Source organism: Neurospora crassa, linkage group I (genome assembly GCF_000182925.2).
Source record: "Neurospora crassa OR74A linkage group I, whole genome shotgun sequence".
NCBI classification, from domain to species: domain Eukaryota; kingdom Fungi; phylum Ascomycota; class Sordariomycetes; order Sordariales; family Sordariaceae; genus Neurospora; species Neurospora crassa.
The window spans coordinates 5,668,247-5,687,727 of record NC_026501.1 but is presented as its reverse complement, the minus strand read 5'-3'; the positions used below and the strand labels follow the sequence as shown (position 1 = coordinate 5,687,727).

The 19,481-nt window shown below is 52.1% G+C and overlaps 7 protein-coding genes across 8 annotated transcripts; 3 read left to right on the top strand and 4 right to left on the bottom strand.

Annotated features, from left to right (window-relative positions):
* Window positions 1-72: 72 nt before the first annotated feature.
* On the top strand, window positions 73-1,909 carry csn-7 (COP9 signalosome-7). Its single transcript, XM_960152.2, has 2 exons — window positions 73-358; window positions 439-1,909. Exons 1-2 carry the CDS (start codon window positions 326-328, stop codon window positions 1,657-1,659), a joined length of 1,254 nt encoding a protein of 417 aa, XP_965245.1. The 5' UTR covers window positions 73-325; the 3' UTR covers window positions 1,660-1,909.
* Window positions 1,910-2,415: 506 nt separating this feature from the next.
* NCU08343 (RGS domain-containing protein) lies at window positions 2,416-5,316 on the bottom strand. The gene is made up of 3 exons (XM_960153.3): window positions 4,383-5,316; window positions 3,644-4,325; window positions 2,416-3,581 (listed from the first exon to the last, which is right to left on the bottom strand). Exons 1-3 carry the CDS (start codon window positions 4,550-4,552, stop codon window positions 3,345-3,347), a joined length of 1,089 nt encoding a protein of 362 aa, XP_965246.2. The 5' UTR covers window positions 4,553-5,316; the 3' UTR covers window positions 2,416-3,344.
* Window positions 5,317-5,487: 171 nt separating this feature from the next.
* NCU08344 (60S ribosomal protein L31) lies at window positions 5,488-7,341 on the top strand. The gene is made up of 4 exons (XM_960154.3): window positions 5,488-5,615; window positions 5,732-5,822; window positions 5,882-5,956; window positions 6,089-7,341. The coding sequence occupies exons 2-4, from the start codon at window positions 5,733-5,735 to the stop codon at window positions 6,290-6,292; spliced, it is 369 nt and encodes a 122-aa protein (XP_965247.1). The 5' UTR covers window positions 5,488-5,615; window position 5,732; the 3' UTR covers window positions 6,293-7,341.
* On the bottom strand, window positions 6,503-7,856 carry NCU08345 (ubiquitin-conjugating enzyme E). Its single transcript, XM_011394889.1, has 4 exons — window positions 7,599-7,856; window positions 7,349-7,544; window positions 6,926-7,258; window positions 6,503-6,863 (listed from the first exon to the last, which is right to left on the bottom strand). The coding sequence occupies exons 2-4, from the start codon at window positions 7,423-7,425 to the stop codon at window positions 6,761-6,763; spliced, it is 513 nt and encodes a 170-aa protein (XP_011393191.1). The 5' UTR covers window positions 7,426-7,544; window positions 7,599-7,856; the 3' UTR covers window positions 6,503-6,760.
* A 134-nt stretch (window positions 7,857-7,990) lies between these two features.
* On the top strand, window positions 7,991-10,717 carry un-1 (unknown-1). 2 transcript variants are annotated; one of them, XM_011394891.1, is made up of 3 exons: window positions 7,991-8,194; window positions 8,513-8,589; window positions 8,650-10,717. In XM_011394891.1, exons 1-3 carry the CDS (start codon window positions 8,114-8,116, stop codon window positions 10,352-10,354), a joined length of 1,863 nt encoding a protein of 620 aa, XP_011393193.1. In that variant the 5' UTR covers window positions 7,991-8,113; the 3' UTR covers window positions 10,355-10,717. The 2 variants fall into 2 exon arrangements, with proteins under 2 accessions (XP_011393193.1, XP_011393192.1); XM_011394890.1 differs by having other exon boundaries at window positions 7,991-8,589.
* Window positions 10,716-12,845, bottom strand: NCU08347 (hypothetical protein). Its single transcript, XM_960157.3, has one exon. The coding sequence runs from the start codon at window positions 12,593-12,595 to the stop codon at window positions 11,222-11,224; it is 1,374 nt and encodes a 457-aa protein (XP_965250.1). The 5' UTR covers window positions 12,596-12,845; the 3' UTR covers window positions 10,716-11,221.
* Window positions 12,846-15,392: 2,547 nt separating this feature from the next.
* Window positions 15,393-18,516, bottom strand: NCU08348 (hypothetical protein). The gene is made up of 3 exons (XM_960158.2): window positions 17,857-18,516; window positions 16,930-17,709; window positions 15,393-16,833 (listed from the first exon to the last, which is right to left on the bottom strand). Exons 1-3 carry the CDS (start codon window positions 18,023-18,025, stop codon window positions 15,683-15,685), a joined length of 2,100 nt encoding a protein of 699 aa, XP_965251.2. The 5' UTR covers window positions 18,026-18,516; the 3' UTR covers window positions 15,393-15,682.
* Between the last annotated feature and the right edge of the window lie 965 nt (window positions 18,517-19,481).

The window sequence follows — 19,481 nt, the reverse complement described above, 5'->3', positions numbered from 1 at the left end:
ATGGAGGTACCCCGCTGGAACGCAAGCCACACTTGCTCCCTCGTTGGAGCTTTCAGCCTTATGGCGGGTGTACCTACCCCAGGTTAACTCCACCAAAGGCTGCAGTCGGACATCATTCTCGACCTGTCAATCAACGCCATCCATATCTGATGCCGTGCTACACCAAGCCGTGACTGTACCCCGTAGCTAAGTCCAAGCCAGAATTATCCCCATTTACCACCATCGTTGTATCCGCTTCACATTTATACAACATCACGTACCGAAGCTCGAATATCCAGTCTCTCGAATCACGACCTACCGCTGACTCGGCCTGCCTCAACTCGCAATGGAGCAAACCAAAGCTCTCAACGCCCTCGAGGTTGGTTCATCATCCCTCCCGCTTGAGAGTTGTCACATCAGCATTGGAGAGTCTCACCTAACACAGTTTGCTTATTCCAGCCGTTCATCGTGCTCTCTAAATCTGCCACTTCCCCGCGCGCGGCGGCAGATCTCGTGACCCGCGTGACCTCCGCCCCCAACACCTTCATCTTCACCGAACTTCTTCAGACACCTCAAATTCAGTCCCTGGAATACTCCCACGAGTTCTCCTCCTACCTCACGCTTCTGCAGATTTTCAGCCATGGGACTTACGCGGACTACATTGCCAACGCCTCGGCGCTTCCTGCCCTCAACGACGATCAGAAGCTGAAGCTGCGCCAGCTCTCCCTCCTCACACTGGTAGCCAATGACGGTAGCAACGTCCCTCTCGATTACGACGCGATGCAGCGAGAAAATAATCAGGCACAACCGCCAAACCAAAGCTATGCCTCCCTGACCCGCCGTCTAGAGCTCTCCAGCGCGCGAGAGCTGGAAGAGCTAGTGATCAGCGCCATCTACGCCGGTCTTATCGAAGGGCAGCTAGACCCAGCGAACGAAATGGTACAAATCAACAGCGTGGCCGCTTTGCGGGACGTTCCCGCGCGGGGCGTGAACGGCTTGCTCTCGAGCTTGCAGGGCTGGGCGGGTCGGTGCCAGGCGACGCTACAGGAGCTGGAAGCAACGATGGCCAACTTGCGGGATGAGGCGGACAGGCGGGCGACCGAGGAACAAGAGTGGAACAACAAGATGTCGCAGTTGTTGGAAGATGAACAGAAGGGTGCGGTACCGTCCTCTTCTTCGTCCTCTTTGCCCTTCTCTTGGTTCAACAACACACGCGGCGGTGGTGGTGGTGGTGATGGTGCCGGTGCAGGTGGTAGCTTTCGTGGTAGCGGCTACTCTCGCGGTGGTGGCTTGTCCCAGGGGTACCGGTCATCTCAAAGAGGAAGCCACCAGCAGCACCAGAATCAATCACGTCAGCAGCAAAACCACCATCACCATCACCAAAGCAATCAGAGCGGAACGAACAGCTTGCTGACGAGTGGTGGTGGCAGTTATCTCAGCTTTAGAGAGGGGCCATCAGCAGTATCGCCCTCAGCAGCGGCGGGGTTGATGGGTTCCTCGACCTCATTTGCGGCGCTGGGGGGTATGGAGACGGGCTCTGGCTCAGGCTCGGGGCCTCTTGGAAAGCGAGGAAGCAGCGATATGGATGACTCGGAAGAGGATATCGATGATGACACGATGGATCTGGATGACGAGGGTGATGAAACCAAGAGAGGCAGCAAGCGGAAGTTGACCGCCTAGGAGATAAAATTTCCCAAGCACTTCAGGAAAAATCACGGAGCGCCAGGTGCTGGTTGTTGTTTTAACTATATTGTCATGCAAGTTTGAGATCATGGATGGTCTTCAAAGAAAACCAGGTATTAGTTCGTCCGGCCAATGGCTGGAGAACGGTATTGACAGCTAGAAACATAGCATCATTACGATTTATATTCGAGGCCAAATAATAGAAAGCAAATTTCAAAAATCATATCCACCAATCAAATGTTGTAAAGCTTAAGACTGCGAGTACATCAGATTATTCCCAAAAGTTCTCCGCGTTGGCAATTCTACATGATGACTACCTAGCCGCATGGGAAGTACAGCCCTCGGAATCACGCAGGGCCATTCGAAACTCCCATAAATGAGGGTCAGTAGCGGCCTAGATTCTCTCTCACCTGGGCCCTGATGGTGTCAGTCACGACAGGCTCGTGTGACTTTCTCATCTTCCGGTTGTCCCACTTCAACAAAATCATAGATTCAGCACAACAGCTTCTTTGCTGAATCGGACCAGCTATTACTCACATTTCTTATTTAACCAGGCACCCATTCAATAGCACGTCTCTATCAGCCACTCATTGCACAGTTGTAACAACAACAAAACTAGTAAAAAAAGGACAAAGAATTTAGTGAGCTAAGCCAAAAAGATGTCACTCATAGTCTGTCTACTGTACCTGCCTGGTTGGGGAGTAAGTCCTAACAAGCTGCCACTGGGTAGAAGTAGTTGTATGTAGGGGGTCGGTGGTGATAGTAGTGAAAATGGTATTCAGACTGTGACAATGAAACAAAACCAACACTTATTGTGTGGTATTGGCCAATTGTGTGTTCGGCTGTTTCCTGTCACAACGAAGATCGTGTATCTATCCAGAATACGGACCCCCACATCTAGTCTGGAAATCCGATACATAAACAGATAACACACTCTCGCACGAGTGGTGTTACCTTTTGGGTTCACACAGAGATCCTCCGGGGGGGGGGGGGGGGGGAAGGTGCCAGACAGTGAAAACGACTCGTGGTCAGATCCGAGCCTTCATTCCATGACTAGTATGCCTTTCTTTGCCCCAGGAGTAAAGTAAGAAGCCCGTCCGACCATAACGCCCAAACCAAACCGAAGTGGTTGCGCCGTCCATCGTCGTCCGCTCGTTCCTTCACCTCGCGCCACTCTACTCTCGTAGGAGAGTGTTTGGTCTGACTGATGTGAAAACAGCAAGCTTCATTTGTCTCATAACGTTCGTGGAGGTAACAAACAAGAAACCCGCTTTTGCCCCCAAGTAGAAATATCACTTTTTCCCGTCGCAAGGAAAATATGAAATAAGAGACACTCTTCGTCAGCTTCCGCCATCGTTGTCGTAGTGGAGAAGAAATATGGCCTTGTATGACCCCACCCTCGTTTATGCTAGCACACAAAATGGTAGGTTGAGAAGGCAATTGAATAGAAAAAGAAGATTGAAACCAGATTATCGACATCCACGCCTGGATTAAGAGTGGTAACTGGTCGTCGTCATTACAAAGAAAAAATTACACGGCGTGGCATTGTCGAGAACAGGGGAAGCCAATTGTCCCATTTTCCGTGCCGTCCTAGCTCCCATGGGTATTATGGTAATAAATTAAGCAAACCAAAACGCCGAAAAGAAAACCGCCCATTACCGCGTGATCTCGTGTGTACCAGATCATAGTCGTTTACCCGGTACGAGAATGAACAAGACGCATAGCGCGGCGTCTACGACAGCAGTGACGGCGAGAACCACCATAGATCTCTGAGCGAGGAGTCTTCGGACGTATGGCTCCCGAACTCGGGAGAAGTTGAAAGGGGTATATTCACTGAGTCCGACAAGTGCGAGAATGGGGTCGAGTGAGTACTGATATGAACAAAGACAGTAAACTCCAATGGTGAAAGGCAGGATAACCTGGTAAACTGTTAGTAAGATAACCGAGATATCAACGAGATGCGGCCGGTCTGGTGACATACCCAACACCTTGTTTGGCGAGATTCGTTCAGGAAAATCAAAGTGAAGGCAGTCCAGAAGCCACCGAACATAGCCACAAGACCAATCATGAGGCGCAGCATCAATGTGGGGGGGATGAGGTTTCCGAGGGCCTTCATCCTAAGGAAGCCGGGGAACGCGTCCCTCTCCATGGCCTGAAACACATAATCCTTAGCCACATCAAACACTTCCGGGTCATCGCGTCCATAATCCTCGATAGCAGTTGTGACATCCGAAGTGATGGAACCAGGAAGAGTGATCTCGCGTTCTGCGCCGGGAAGGAGAAAGGTGTAAAGAATCTTCTCGGCCGAGGCTCTAATATCGTCGCGCGCTACGGCATGCGCTGGGGAATTCGAGTCGGTAGTGAGTTCGCGCTGGTTGCTCAGGTTGCTCGGACGACCACGGCGGTCGGTGCTGCTTTGCGGAGACTCCTGCGTGATCGATCGATCCTCGCGCAGAAAAGCAGACATTTGCGCATCTTGATCCTTCTCCTTCTCTGACGCCCACATTGACGGTCCTGCGACAGGGTTCAAATCTCCCATGCTCTCAAGGATGGCGGATGATCGTTTGGAGCTTCGGTCGGGCTCAGGCGTACCAACAAGAACGGAACGCCGCAATTCGCGAACATAGTGACGGCATAGTGACATGTGTTGGGCGACATCGAGCCTGTCTCTGGTTAGGAGCTGTCATTGTCAACAAAGCACCGAGAGTTGGAAAACCAACCAGAAATCGAGGTAGTCAACAGAGCGCTGCTGGTCTCTCATATAGATATAGAAAGAGAACAGATCGACGGGCGGAAGCGTCCGCCTGCTGAGGACCTCGAACAGGGTAGGAAGTCGGTTTCGATTAAGGTCGGGTTGAGGGGAGGGCGTGTGTGCTATGGGCTCCGTCATTTTGACGAGACGTGAACGGGACCTGGAACTCGACCTAAATGTGACGGCGGACGAGGGCGATATGATGACCTGAGGGACGGAGAGCGAAAGGGCGCCGGCGAAGAATGAGGTGGAGAGCGGGGCAAGAAAGCTGTATTGGCTGAAGGTTGTCCGAGGAGAGCAAGTCGTAAGTAGTGAGCAAAAGTGTGGATTTCGATCAATTGCGCGGTTCGGGAGCGATAAAGGTTTGACGTCAATCGAGAATTTCGCGAGTCACGGTTGCCGGGTGCACGAGAAAAGGAGTTTGATTCAATCGAGACTTTGCTTTTTAATTTCTTGGCGATTATGGTCTTTTATTGTCAAAAACGAATGTGGTTTGCGCGCAACGCTCTCAGATAGAGTGCAGCGATGGTTGCAAGTCGGCAGTTTGTTGGGTAGGTAACGAATGACGGGTTGAAAAGTTGGGCGTGGTTGACGACGGAAGTCGGGTCGGGTGCAGAGCAACGAGTGACGGGAATGAATGGAACGAACGACGGGAGTTGACGAAGGGACGGGGTGTTGGGACTTTAGGTAAGTACTACTTGGGACGTGGGAATGGCCCCGGATGTGGTGAACGAACAGGCTTTGCGAGGTCCACCGTCTTTTGGCGCAGGCTCGTCAGGCACTGGTGACAAAACTAACAGCCCGAGGACGACAGGGCAATCGCGAAGCATGGAAACAGGGCAGCATGAATTCGTTGTTGATCTCGAGGTGCACTAGGTGCAACAGCAGTCTCCCTGGCGAGCACCAGGGAGATTGCAGAGGTCACTCGGAAATTGAAAGCTTTGGGGGACGGACAAGTCGTGCTGTGCCAGCTGTGAATTGGACGCCAGATGGCAGAAGTGGTGGGGGCTCGACTTTGCCAGCCGTCCTTCCGTTTAGGGTAAGGTAAGCGAGGCGAGTTGAGCCCAGGTCCGCACTTTCCAGATTTCGTGGAAAAATCCGGTGCAAAATTCATTGGGAGGTTTATCGTTTGCCGCAGCACCCAACGACTTCGACGACTCTCACCCGACCACCGAGTGTACGAGACACCGCCATCTCCAAAGTACGTAATTACGGCCCCTCCTATTTTTGCCCGTCCAATTTCGAGTCAGCCGTTCGCCAGCTCTCGAGACACGGCCCTGCTTCGCGGAACCCCTCCTTTGCTAACAAGCTGTTCAGAATGTCGTCCAAGAAGCCCACCGGTAAGACCCAGCGCTCGGCCATCGCCGACGTTGTCGCCCGCGAGTACACCATCCACATGCACAAGCGCGTAAGCAGTACCGAACAACCGACCCGACGAAAGAAGACGGAATATTGACCCTGGCGCAGATGCACGGTGTCACCTTCAAGAAGAGGGCTCCTCGCGCCATCAAGGAGATCAAGGAGTTCGCTTACAAGGCGATGGTACGTTTTTGCAGCGACGAACACCAACCCGATCTGGAGGAACTGGAGCTATGGGGACGACATTGGAGCTGGGGACACAGCGTGGTCAGTTTGAACGAACACCAAAGACTGACATGACTCTGTGATTTATAGGGTACCACCGATGTCCGCATCGACCCCCAGCTCAACAAGAAGGTCTGGGAGCAGGGTGTCAAGGGCGTTGCCTACCGTCTCCGTGTCCGTATCTCGCGCCGCCGTAACGACGAGGAGGGCGCCAAGGAGAAGCTCTACAGCTACGTCCAGGCCGTCAACGTGAAGAACCCCAAGGGTCTCCACACCGTTGTCGTTGAGGAGTAAATTTGGGTGTTCTGGCAAGACGAATTTTTGGCACGAAGGGACCGCGGTTCAGGTTCAGGGCGGCATTGGGCTTCCGGAGTTTTCGCATGGCATCTAGCTTCGCATTACGAATAAAGGGTTCGTAAAATGGAACACGGCACCTTCGATACCACCAAACCGCCTCCAGCAACGATGAGGGAAGACAATCGCAGTGTGAGGGCGTCGCAGATGGTCAGGCAGGGGCTTCGTCATGAAAAATGATACGCTCTATGGACGATATACTGTCCATTACAACCAATGCTTGATGTACTTCATAAAGCCAGTCTGCAACCGGTAGCAGACGCGAGCAACAACGGGATACCCATTAAACAAACCCGCCCTGATAATGCAATCCTGTTCCAGAGACCAATACGCCAGGGATTCCAACCTCGAGAATAAACCAATTTCTCCCAACCCAATGCTCTCCTAAACTGCTCCTGCATTTTGCCTTCAGTCGTCGTCAATGTCCCTGTGACGGTCCATGACCTTGGTCTTGAACAAGGTCGGGTCCTTGTCCCAAAGCTCAGCCGCCTCGCCGTTGAGCGGGGAAGCACTGTGATGGGTGTTAGCTCTGATCTCGTAGAAATTGAATGAGAGAGCATGTGAAGTCCTTACTTGTTCGGCTCTCCAAGCAGGGATTGCAAGCTCAGAAGGACGGTCTGAGTGTTGTAAGCAGCAGTCCACTTATCCTTGAGGATGTCGAGACAGATGCGTCCAGAAAAGTCCACGTTGGGATGGTAGATCGGGGTTCTGAACAGCACCGTAGGCGGCGCGTAAGGATAATTCGCAGGAAATTCAAAACTAAGCTTGAAGGTGAGGCCGGCATAAGGGGTATCCTCAGGTCCCTCGATGGTAGCCCGCCACGAAAGGAGATTGCCGTCGGCAGAGGGGAAGGCAGACACGCCCGGCGCCGGCGATGTCATTAGCTGCATAAGCTCCGTCTGCAATCTGTTTGCAGTCATTAACAGTCAGTGGCCGATACATCAACATATTCATTGTCTATCAAACATGCACCAGCTCAGTGAAAAGTGGACTGACCTCTTGACGGCATTTTGACTGGGGTCGATATTCTTCCTAGCGCCAAAAGTGGGCGCAGAGTTCTGGATATCTCCCATGCTTGGTGTAGGATAATCGGTTTGTGTCGGCGAACTGAAAAGCAGGCGAAGAGGCTAATATCGCAAAACAAAGAAGACCAATATCTGTTGGATAATCGAGGTGAAGGTTGATAAAAGTACTAACTCAACAGGTTAATAAAGACTTATGAACCGCGAGGTGAAGGGCGACGTACCTGCAACCAAGGAGGGGCGGCGCCAACCTTAGGAGATGTATGAAGGTTGAGATGGGGGATGGGAGGCGCAAAGAACAAATGTAGTTTGGCAGTTGACGCCAAGCTTGGAGGGACGGAACTGACGAGATGCAAATATTAAATATCAATGTTTACACGACTGCAGAAACGAACCAGCCTCCAATAACCCCACAGCTGACTAGGTTACCGCGGGAAGGTCCCCAGCAACCGTGACGGGCCCGAGCGTTGCTGTCAGGGGAAGGATTTAAGGGCATGCATGAACTTCTTTGCAGGTTCCCAGGCCGCAAGGCGGGCAGTCGCGGCGCGTGGAAATAGTGGGCAGTTCGCGCTCCAATCCCTCAAGGCGCTTCCCGGATCCCCTTTCTCAACCAAACAAACCGGGACACTGGACGAGGAGTCATCACCTTACCAACACGCGACCTGCATTTGCACGTGAAGTGTCCATAGTGTTTGTACAACACCCGCCAGAACAGGTGAGGTTAGCTCAGTGTTCACATATGTATGGTGAACGTCTGAATACGCGACTCTCTTCCTCTGACACGCTCTTGGCATTAACCGGTCTGTTGTCCATCAAAATGGTGAGTGCTTTTTGCCTCCACCTTTCCATCTCGATTTGCGCTTTTCCTTTTTAGGAACTTTGTTTTGGTTTGATACTTCTAGGCGGCGGCTCTCGCCACTTGCTTGCGCCAGGCATCAGCCTAACACTTATACAAACTAACCCAACCACCATTTTTGATGGAAACACACACTTGATTGCTGACTGCGCACGAACCGACGGAGCGCATTCCTTTAAACCCTTGAACTCTCTTGAAATCCCGCATATTTTCGTCTATCTCACTTGTACTCCAATCTTCGTAATCGTAATTGCGTCCGTTGTTGACGGCAAAATGCAACAGTCTCAGCTGGACCCTCTTCCTTCAGATCTTCCTTTCCGCATCATCTCCAAGACCATCGGACGGGGAGCATACGCCTCGTGAGTGCTTTGATCCCTAACCCATCGTGCTGCTGCGCTTTCACTGACCAAATGTCTCAGAATAAAAAAGGCGATACCCCTCGACGCACCGTCACCGGTATTTGCCGTCAAGCTCATCCACAAGGAGTATGCCGTAAGACATGGCAGGATATCGGCGAAGCAGATTGCCATGGAGGTATCGCTACACTCACATATTGGCCAGCATCCAAACGTGATTGAGTGGTTCGCTACTGGCGAAGACAGGATCTGGAGATGGATTGCCATGGAGTATGCTGAAGGAGGTGACCTTTTCGACAAGATTGAGGCAGATGTTGGCCTGGAGGAGGATATTGCTCACCTCTACTTTCAGCAACTGATCAGCGGCGTCAGTTTTATGCATTCAAAGGGCGTTGCCCATCGCGACCTCAAACCCGAGAACATCCTCCTTTCCGAGAGCGGCATCCTGAAAATCGCAGACTTTGGTATGGCCACCATGTTCGAATACAAGGGTGCACGAAAACAAAGTTCGACCATGTGCGGGAGCCCGCCTTACATCGCTCCGGAGGTTTTACATTGTGCGAGGCAGAGGGAACGAAGGGCACCATCGTCCGAGCAGACCAAGTACTCGGCCGATCTTGTCGATATCTGGTCCTGCGGCGTCATTCTCTTCGTCCTCCTGGTCGGCAACACCCCCTGGGATGAGCCTACTCCCGGTAACTGGGAGTTCAAAGAATATGTCCGCACAAGCGGCCGGAGCACCGACCCGCTCTGGCAACGGGTGCCCTCTGACGCCCTCTCGCTCCTCCGGGGCATGATGAACATCGAAGCCAACAAACGCTTCTCCTTCACCCAGATCCGCCAACACCCCTGGTACACGCGGCACAACCCGCTGCTGAACGCTGAAGGCATGGTTATTGACCCCATCGCGCTCGCTGCCCAAATGCTCGCCCGTCTCCGCATCGACCTTCGCGCCGCCGTCTTCCAACCGCCACCGGCTTCCCAGCCCGACTCCGCCATCGAAAGCGACTGGTCCAGCAAGGTTCTGTCCGCAACGCAACCCGAGACCCCGATAAACGACGCCCTCTTCGACTGGGAACGCCCTGCGCCCCGGACGCTCGGCTCCTGCGCCATCTCTTCAACCCAGCCGGTCGCGCGTAACGACGCCGCGGCCGTCAACCTGACCGCCACCACTCCCCGCACAACCATGACAACCATGATGACCCCCAACAGCATCCCCAGCAGTACCGCTTCCAAGAATAAAATCCCCTACTCCTCGGCCCTCGAAGCCCTAGCCGACGAGCCCACCATGAGCCAGTTCTCTGCCGTGCCCGGCGTGCCGCTTTCCCTGACGCAACATGCCCGCCGCTTCCGCGACATCGTCCCCTCATACTCGCTTACGCGCTTCTTCTCGCACGTGCCACCCGCTCTGCTGGTACAAATGCTCCGCGACGCGCTGCACCAGCTCAATGTACCGCTGCCGTCGACATCACCCAATACCTCCTTTGAGGGTGATGTAGATCATATTGTCACGCTCAAGATCAAGACGGTTGATGGGCGCAGGCAGAGCTTGCATGGTGATATATTGGTTGATCGGTATCATTTGGTTTACGGGAATGGGACGTCGTCGATGCAGTATGGTGGGATGAACGTCGATGAGGAGGAGGAATTGCCGGAGTTGTTGGAGGTGAGGTTTGTCAAGATCAAGGGGGATCCGTTGGAGTGGAGGAGGTTCTTCAAGAAGGTAGCTGTGCTTTGTCGGGATGGCATTTGGAATAATAATGACTGAGAGAGAGAGAGACTAGAATGTTTGTGGTGGTGGTGGGAGACTAAAAGTTATGAGCTAGGAGAGAGAAAAGCTTTCTGGATGATGGGGGTTTGGGTACCTACCTACTTAGGCTTCTGGATTCCGCTGGATTGGAAGTGGTTCTTGCATTACAAACTTCTTTGCTTGGTGTTGTGGTATCCTAACATATTCCTTGGCATGTTCGGCGTTTTGTACATAGGTATGGAAGAAGTAGAGAGGTGGAGAATACTGACGTCCCCCCCCCCCCCCTTAATCAAGGACTTTCATAGGTAGGCAGAGGACAACTTTGATGATAGGCTACGGTCTCGCTAAGTAACTTGGTCATGCAAAAATACTGTTCAGTCCTTTTTCCTATAATGTAGAACGGTGAATAATGCCAAAACCCCTAGTGAATTAACCAGTCCGTCAAGCGAACGACTTTTGGTCTACCGTGCTGTCTGATGATACTGCCTAAAAAGAGCTTCTCGTGTTGCCCTGCACTACTCCTGTCTGCCAACATTTCCAACGTGAAAACTGAAGTAAACCATACGAATATAAACTTGGAAACAAATGATATGGCCCCTGACGCCCGCTGCCTAACGTCTTTTGTGACTCCATCGCAATGCCGCTGAATGATGTATATATGGCGATTGTGTTGTTGGTGCTGATGATAATGATACTATCGATGCTATGCGTGGATAAAAGTACCTCATATGTACTTGATAACTGCTAGAGTTCATTTTCTAAACAGTTTAAATCTTCCATGCTCTGGCACTTTGTCGCTATTGTTCTTTTCTTGATTCTTCTCTTAATCGATTATATGTATGTATAATGGTCATGACCTCCAGACCTTTTTCTAAGCCTGGGGCATTAATTGAAACGTATAAACGGACTCCTTTCATCGGCAGTACAAAAGGATCGGACAGGCTGGATCCACCAGCTGCTGGAGCTGGCACTGCTGTTGTTGTTGTTGATGAAACTACCGCTCCTGGTGTTGGTTTGGTAGTAGTTCTCATGAAACACGTGAGAACTGCCACTATTAGGAGTAGTGTTGTAACTCCTAACCTCCATAGCCGTCGCATGATCCCTTCGTTGCTCCATGATCCCGGAACATGGGTAGAAACTGTGCTCCCTCCGCTCGAAACGTTCAGATCCGTGGGATCTGTTGTTGTCGTTCGGTCCTCCAACCCGAAACCGTTCCAAATCCGCTTCCGCCTCGCTCAAGTAGAGCGCACTCTCCGGACCTGCCCAGTCATCCACCAGTTTCGCAATCGTCAGAAACCCCTTGGTGTGCCCACCACACTCCCTAGCTCGAAACCCGCGGCAGATGAACAGGTAGCTGTGAATCAACTCATGAAGAAAGGTCGAGATAAGCAGTCGTCGACTGTAGTTGGAGTGCTTCAGTATGGGGGCCGACAACACTATGAGCGTTTCGAACCCCCTCGTAGTCGGATGTGCTCTTCGCAAAGCAGTCGTGCCAATGACCCTGCTGTCGTACCGCGTGCTTGACTCGTCTGACCAATCCCACCGTACCCGCTGGCTAAGACGGCCATTGAAGAAGATCTCGTTTGCGGCCGAAAATATGCTCTCGAGAGAATCATTGTCCAGCTCATCTTCGGCGTTGATCCGTGGGTTAATGATGCTTCGGAGGATGCGCTCATGCTTTGAGTCGGGAAACTTGCGTCGAAAGTTGGCCATGTGAGCCCGGACCCTCTCTGCTGCTATATCATCCTCTAATAACTCGGTGCCACCGCCGGGACCTGCTGGAGTCGGTTCAGCTCGGATTGAGTGACCTGATGCAGTTCTCTCCATTGCAGACGAGCTTGGTTCTGGGGACTGAGACAATTGTTGGGTTTGCTGGTGATGAGCATGGTGGTGGTGGTGGTGGTGGTGGTGGTGATGGTTATGCTGCTGCTGCTGGTGATACGACGCCGCATGAAAATGAACTTGATGCCGGTAATGCCGATCGTGCGTGCCCCGAGCGGCTATGAACCATGTATCCTCTTCACTTCCGCCCTTAACTGGTTGTTGATGGTAATGATGATGTTGCGACCAACTCCCAACATTGTATCCTGCACTTCCCCTGTTCACCTGCTGATCAGATCTGTATCTCTTATATCTTGAACCGTCTTCATCGTAATTTTCGTCGTCAAAATCGGCGGTCCGGCGCTTGACCGGGAAAGGAGGGACGGAATAGGGTCGGATCGGCGGGTGCTCATGCCCGCCATACACGGGGAAGGCCATCGGACATGCTCGGCGGATAAAGAAGGGTGAGACAGAGTGAAGAGAGAAGAGTGTAATTTTCCCTTTCGCTTCAGTATAGGAAACCCAAAAGCAGAAAATTAAAATTCCCTAAGAAAAAAAAGCAAAACTGAAAGTGAAGCAAACGGGTGGTGTGACAAGGGGGGGTTAGGTGGTGTGGCATGTGTATATAAAGGTAGAGGTAGGTATATAAGCGGAGCTGAGCCGGTTTCGCCTTCGAGGTTCCCAGGGAGAACTGGGGAGTGCCGATTACACGAAACGACTCGAACCGGAACCGGGTTCGCAGCAACTGAATCAGTCAGTGGCACACACAAAACTGTGAATGAAGGCCGTAAAGGTACCCAAGAAGAAGATCCAGCAGCCGATATGGTCCATCCAGTGCCACTCGACACCAACGTACAAGTACCTTAACGAACGGCAACGAAAGCCGAACCTCTTGACGGGTTTGGACCTAAAGAGATCCGCCGCCTCACTTGGCGGACGTCCAGTGGGTGGTCGGTTGTTCTTGGGATGGTCCCGGCCCCGTCCCGGCCAGAAGTCCAAAGGGCCCTTCACTTGGTAAACCCATCATTTTAGTGGTCCTCCATTGAACACGCGAGTAACCAAATGCACCTTGATGGGCGCCTAAAAAAAGTATTTGGACCGCATTGGCGTTACCTCATATCATTTTGAAGATGTGGATGCCACCTGACGTGCACTTGGGTATCTGGGGCATGTCGGAAATGATGATCATGAGAACAGCCAGGAAACGAAACATGCCAGCAGCACACAACAAAGAAAGCGAAGATCTAGAATGTTGGCAAGAGACTCTCCCCCAACCAAGCGGTCAACAAAATGGAAGTGCCCATTGCAAACCCGATAAAGATGCAACAAGGCCGGCGGGAAAATCCAAGACACCGAAGAAGACACCCAAGCAAAGTCTAGCAAGCAGGCAAGCAAGCAGCCCGGCCCAGCCCAGCCCAGCCCCAGACAACCTGGCAGTGGGGTAGCATCCGAACGGACACAGTGGCTGCCGTTCATCAGAAAGGAAGTATGTACCTCTATGTACCGACGGAGTGTACAGGATTACACATTTCTTCCCTTGTGCATCATCGGGCATGTCTTCACGCGCTCTCCAAAGCATGCCGTTCGTTCGGCAGCGATCAATTACCACACTGGCATAACAGCGTACAGCGAACAGCAAACGAACAACGAAACAACAGAAAGGGTCAGCAGGTGTTTCATGTTTTCCTCTTCTGTCCAATCTGCCCGTAGATGGGGGCTTGCTGGGGAAAGAAAATATAGAAAAGACCACACTTTCCGTTATCTCCTTTTTCCCAGCCATCTTCCTTTTCCCTTCATTGTTGGGAGTTCGCTTATCCCTTTGCTCGGGTTTGCGTGTTACAAGAAAATTCAACAGAAGTTGAACCTTGAGAAGTGCGAGATGTCATCCAGCCTAAAGCGGTGTGCCGAGCTGAAGAAGAAGAAGGTGCCGTGACTTGTCGAAATCCTACTTGTAGCTGTGCCATCTAGATGAACCACAGGGTCACTGTATCTCGATCCGCCTGTCAATACCAGAATGAGATCCGCAACATCCGCAGGCATTTTTTTCTTCCTTTTTTTTTTTTTTTTTTTTTTTTTTTTCTTTCTTTGGGTTTTCGCTTTCTCTGTCGATATCCGGCGCTAGGTGGTACACTACAACTGGCCGGGGGATGGGTGGATGGGTAACTTGAAGGCAACCAAAACTCTGGGGAATTCTAACCATGGATCAACCTCGCCAACAGTGGATTACCTGTTTTGGCTATACCGAGGTTCGAGGGTAGAGGTAGGTATCGATCGCGATTTTAAAGTCACGGGAGATTTTTAACTAACGAAAAGTAGCCTGGCATCCTGGATACCTAGTTGAAAAGCAGGGGAAACATCACAGAGAAGGAAAGGTGTCCCGTCGCTAAAACCTCTTGACTCCACTAGGAGAATCGTCCGCCTCCAAAAGAGTCCCCAGGGTGGTGGTGATTAGAAGCTTTGTGCACTGACGGGATATGTAGGATCTGCACGTGTAGTGCACGGGGGCACTGTGAGCACAGCGGACAAGTGTCAAAAGTGGAGTTCAGCTGCTGCGCAAATGCCGTTTACCCCCACAGTTCTGGTTGCAGGAAGGGCCCGCAGCCGGACATCAGGCCAACGGGTCGGTCTTGGATGACCCTGAATTGGAAGCAAAAGGATGTTTTCTGAAATGATAATTTCTGGTCCGTGGCGCAGCTGCTCACCTCAGATCTAACGATCATTGTTTTGCTGCGTTCAATGGTAGAAGGTGGTAGGATGGTTGATCCCTTAGACATAACCAGACCTCTGTGCGATTGGCCTGGGCTGACTTGCTCTGACTTGGTTCTCATTATTATTGGTCGCCTCGCTTTTGCCCATTGCCGGCTCCTCTCCCTAATCACATCTTCTCTTCCCTCAGTTCAACGTGGGGCTGACGACACTTCCGAGCACCGTTCCAGGTAGTATGGAAAAAGGTCCGAACACTCGCTGGGTCTGGTTTGGAATAAGCGTGACCGGACCTTTTGCTCAACCTTCTGTGTACATAATGCCTTGCCAACTTGTAAGGCGGTCGAAACACAGCGATGAAACAAAACGGGCCGCTTCAAACCCCAAATCCTCGAGATTGGTTCATCATGCCGGGCAGACGTTCAGGCTCCCAGGGAAAAACAGCTACATCAACCTTACTGATCAGCTCTCTGTTCGTGACTCATTCTGAGGAGTCTGGGAGACATCGATGAATCGCCATACGGGACAAGTGTGAATACATCGCTAATCCTTGTATTGGGTATATCTCTAGCTATCCACTCAAAACGACATGTAAACGGCGTAGGAGCCCTAAAACTCCTCAAAGAACCACCCGTCGTTATCATCAATGAGTCAATTATCGCTGCTCGTCTTTATAGGGCACTGACATTGTATCCAGCCTCGATAGCCATTATGACCTTCGATCCGATGATATTCCAAAGTAATTGCCCGCCAACGTTTAGCGGCGCACAACATATCCATTTCCGAAACGAGTGTTAGCCGCCAGGCAGATGGGGCGGGCAATCAGTTCAAAGAACCGTTGCCGAGGCCAAAGTGTCTCGTAAACATGACTCCGTCAGTGTGATTCTGCAATGCGCGACGCATTGTTTCAGTGTAATCTCTCTCCTCCCGCTCTTTTGCCCGTGTCTCGTCGTCGACAGCCTCAACTTGCTCCTCAAACTCCTCAGCTGTAAAGCCGGGGCGCGCGCTAAAGTTTAACAACCCTAACCTCTCACCCGTCCAAAACAGCAGGTCATTGTCGTTGATCTTCTGCTTGGCTTCGCCTGCCCGTGTCGGGAGTAGTTTCCTGGCTATGTCCGAGGAGCCTGGCATTGAGGCAAAAATAGATGGCCCTTGAGCCTCTTCGCTGTGCCCGATCCTACACCGGCGAACCTCGGTGAAGCCGTCCCTTTCGAACCACTTTATGTAGCCGGATCCGTCCGAGAAAACAATCCGGGTGCCATGGTTCGCAACCGAGAGAACCTTTGAGGCTGACGCTGACTGACGGTTCTGGTACGCAAAGTCGTCCAAGTCCCCCATCAAAGTTTTACCAGAGTCTGGTGGTGCTAGGCCATAAATCTCGAGGGAACCTTTCATGTTATAGTCTCCACCGGCGATCAAAGTTCTGCCGCCATTAAGACTCTTCGACCCCTCGACTTGTTGCAATGTGAGTTCTCCTTTGCGCCGAAGCTCACTGTCTCGCTTAGAGAATGGGGAGGGGAGTGATGCCATGCTGCATAGTCTTGCTTTCGAGTTGATCGACCCTCTGATTCTTGACAAATTACGTCTGTCATAATGTAGGATGTGCGAAAATCGACCAGCAACGTATATGTCGTCTGACAACTCCGCTTGTTGGCCGGGCCGCTGAAGATGTAGAATACTCAACGGTCCCGGTTGCGCAAGCGATGTCCAGGAGCCAACCGGCTCGTCGCTGAAGATGTTTCTGATCCCACGTTCGTACATAGCCTGTGCGTCGGTAAAGTTGAAGTCAACTTGGTCGTCTTCGGGGGCACTTCGAAACCGTCGCCGGGAACGATAGTCGTGCAGGTGAAGTTCTAGATTCGTTCCAACGGTGAGTGGTACTGTAGGGCTGGCCGCGGATAAGGCTGTAATAGACCAAGGGAATGCTTCGCAGTCGACAACAGAGAGTCTCTGCAAGTCAACTTCAATAATGTCTGCTCCCCGGGAGAAGTGCAAAGGCGCACTTGAGTTAGCTTACTGTAAATTCGCACAGAACGCTCAATTTAAATAACCTTGGGATAATGACGTACGGTTTTGGACTGCAAAAAAAGCTCGATGAAGGCTGCTGTCAACACTGACACATTCGGTAACGCCTGAGTCTACCCGTTGCGACCGCTTGCTGTTATCTGTACCTGGGCCGTTTATCAGCAGAAGCCCGGGCGCGCTCTTAGCTAGCATCGCTCCCTTTCGTCCTCTTGTTCCATTCACGTCCCAGATGCAGACACTGCCATCGTCTAGCGGCGATACAGCAAGGAGTGTTTCATCAGAAGCTGCCTCAACACCCTGGTCAGGACGGGGATTGTCAGGCCGGTACAGAGCAACACCTCTTGCCTCAACGTATTCGGACTTGGGGCCATTAACATGGGGAAGCGGAAGCCAGTTGATGACAACGGGTGCATGACGCTGGATATACTCCTCATACCAGGAAACCCTCTCGGTAGGAAAGCAGGGGTCCCAGTTGGCCATGATCCGCATCTGCTCCTTCTTGCTGGATGCGCGAAAACTCTTCAGAATTGCCGGCGTTGTCGGTGTCGCCCAGCTTCCATTGCCAGGAGTGTTGGCGCTGCTGCTATCGGGCGAAGGATAAGCGCCTTGCCAAATTGTCCCCATTGCACTCTCATCGGGCTGGATCTGAAATGTTCCACTAAGGCCCTGGGTGGCTAGCCGGCCAAAGGCCCGTCGTCGTTCGAGGCTTTCGAGAAAGGAAGATTCTTGCAGGCATCGCGAACGCCAGAAGCTATTGTCTCGTCCAAGGTCTCGAAAAGCGCGGGATACCAGTTGCAGGTTCGTAATGTGCGGTGCTTCGAGGACTAGGCGAGCAACAGACAACTTGTCAGCTTATACCTCTTAACCCGTGATTGAGGTGCCTGAGGCTAGCTAGAGGGCCTTTGTGGGCTACCCCGGGTCGGAAGACAGGGGACATGTGATAGTGTATGTAGGTGCCAGTTTAGACTTACACGATAGTATGTGGAGTTTGATCTCATTAGGAAAGCTCTCAAGGCTAGGCGCCTGCGGAGTAGCAGTAGCCGCCCTCATCTGATCTCGCCCATTTCCCATTGTCGGGTTATTATGTGGGGTCCCTTTGCTGTTGCTGTCAACTCGAGGACTCTGTCTGACTTGTGACATTTGTCCCAGCCACTCAGTCCAAGCTCCCCTGAGCTACGAGTTTGGCATCGAAATCGTCTTGTAAGCAATGCTGGTGGAAGCCTGTTATAGCTATATCTCGTGTAGGGTATCGATGAGGACAGCGTTGTGATTCGGTTTAGCGAGCGAGGACCGGGCGAGTCATGTTTACTGGGAGAGGTGCCGGCGTATATCAATGTACGAAAAATGAAGACCAGCCCGCAGAAAGAACCTGTCGAAACACGCTGATCAGACACAACGAAGCAGCTCTTGCGTTTGTGTGTGTGTGAGCGCGCGCCTGCGGAGGTACGTTTCTGCGGTGCCTCTGTGTGTGTGATGCGATGCGTGGAAGCTTCACGAATGTTGGTTGCTCTGGGTTCACTTAGGTAGCGTAGATTGGTTCAGTTTCCCTTGATGCAATCCGGTGTGGTGGGTGATGGTTTCCAGTTGTGGCTTTGTGGATGGTTCAGGTGTCACCGGGACCGGGGGGCGGGTGCCCTGCCTGTGAAGTCGAGTCCGGCCCTGTTGGGTTAGGGGTTAGGGTAGGTGTTACGGGCGGGCGTCGGGTTACCGATCGCGATGACAAGGGAAGGAACCACAGTGCACGCCACTCCCACCAGCGAAGAGAGCCCAGGTCGACCACTGGGCGTCCAGCTCCGGGCATGCTGCTGCGCCCCCAGGCCGGGAACCTTACCCCACCAGAATGCCGAAACACGGACATAGACAGGGCAGGCAACTGGCGCACGGCACGGTCTGCCGGTTCTGGCAATCAACAGAAAGGTCCCGTTGGTTGACTGAGTGAAGAAGGTGAAAGGCCTGGTGGGGTTAGCCCGGCCCTTTCGTCTTGGCTCCCCCGACTTTTCTGCGATAACCTGGGCTACTATGTAGGTGCCTTCGCGATAACTAGCCGTGTGTGGGATTGTGGGTCGGTGTCGACATGGACTCAACGCTGACCAATGGGATCACGGATGCAATGCAACTTCGATAAAGCCACGCCTGTACATAAGCGGCGTGGTTTTTGCATGGACCGGTCTAGATCCTTAGAGCCTCTTCCCAACGACACTCGATGCAAGTTCACCTAACCGTCCGTGCCGTCCAAAGTTGCTTCATGTAGTCTACAAGGGTCGGAAACTGGCACACCTGGCTTTCCGTATGGACTGGGAAAGGGTTTAGAGACTCTGAGACATAGCTGGATGATGTCACAACGTCTGTCGGTAGGGTATCTTAGTGTACAACTAGTCTGGTGTTACAGACTACATCGGTGCTATGACGGGTGTGATGGCTTGCCATATGCTGTCAGAATCATTTAAGAGACGACCTCCTTTGTTATTGGGCGATACATGGTGTACAACCTTCCTCTCCAATCTTGCAATTCTCTTTGATTCTCTTCTTTTCCATGTTCGATCTCTCCTATTGCTAGGATCCATTTCGGAGACCATGTAAACAAAAGAGTGGAGTG

Excerpts from the sequence above, each read along its gene's own strand:
- csn-7 (XM_960152.2), top strand. The coding sequence starts at position 326 with ATGGAGCAAACCAAAGCTCTCAACGCCCTCGAG. Across the intron at positions 359-438 it reads AAGCTCTCAACGCCCTCGAG|CCGTTCATCGTGCTCTCTAA; the intron begins GTTGGTTCATCA and ends TGCTTATTCCAG.
- NCU08348 (XM_960158.2), bottom strand. The coding sequence starts at position 18,025 with ATGTCACAAGTCAGACAGAGTCCTCGAGTTGACAGCAACAGCAAAGGG. Across the intron at positions 17,710-17,856 it reads CAAACTCCACATACTATCGT|TCCTCGAAGCACCGCACATT; the intron begins GTAAGTCTAAAC and ends TTGCTCGCCTAG. Across the intron at positions 16,834-16,929 it reads TTTTTTTGCAGTCCAAAACC|ACATTATTGAAGTTGACTTG; the intron begins GTACGTCATTAT and ends CCCGGGGAGCAG.
- NCU08347 (XM_960157.3), bottom strand. The coding sequence starts at position 12,595 with ATGGCCTTCCCCGTGTATGGCGGGCATGAGCACCCGCCGATCCGACCC.
- NCU08343 (XM_960153.3), bottom strand. The coding sequence starts at position 4,552 with ATGACGGAGCCCATAGCACACACGCCCTCCCCTCAACCCGACCTTAAT. Across the intron at positions 4,326-4,382 it reads GTTGACTACCTCGATTTCTG|GCTCGATGTCGCCCAACACA; the intron begins GTTGGTTTTCCA and ends AACCAGAGACAG. Across the intron at positions 3,582-3,643 it reads CTCGCCAAACAAGGTGTTGG|GTTATCCTGCCTTTCACCAT; the intron begins GTATGTCACCAG and ends ACAGTTTACCAG.
- NCU08344 (XM_960154.3), top strand. The coding sequence starts at position 5,733 with ATGTCGTCCAAGAAGCCCACCGGTAAGACCCAGCGCTCGGCCATCGCC. Across the intron at positions 5,823-5,881 it reads CCATCCACATGCACAAGCGC|ATGCACGGTGTCACCTTCAA; the intron begins GTAAGCAGTACC and ends ACCCTGGCGCAG. Across the intron at positions 5,957-6,088 it reads AGTTCGCTTACAAGGCGATG|GGTACCACCGATGTCCGCAT; the intron begins GTACGTTTTTGC and ends TGTGATTTATAG.
- NCU08345 (XM_011394889.1), bottom strand. The coding sequence starts at position 7,425 with ATGGGAGATATCCAGAACTCTGCGCCCACTTTTGGCGCTAGGAAGAAT. Across the intron at positions 7,259-7,348 it reads AGTCAAAATGCCGTCAAGAG|ATTGCAGACGGAGCTTATGC; the intron begins GTCAGTCCACTT and ends GACTGCAAACAG. Across the intron at positions 6,864-6,925 it reads CTGCTTGGAGAGCCGAACAA|TGCTTCCCCGCTCAACGGCG; the intron begins GTAAGGACTTCA and ends CACCCATCACAG.
- un-1 (XM_011394891.1), top strand. The coding sequence starts at position 8,114 with ATGTATGGTGAACGTCTGAATACGCGACTCTCTTCCTCTGACACGCTC. Across the intron at positions 8,195-8,512 it reads GTCTGTTGTCCATCAAAATG|TCTCAGCTGGACCCTCTTCC; the intron begins GTGAGTGCTTTT and ends AAAATGCAACAG. Across the intron at positions 8,590-8,649 it reads GGACGGGGAGCATACGCCTC|AATAAAAAAGGCGATACCCC; the intron begins GTGAGTGCTTTG and ends CAAATGTCTCAG.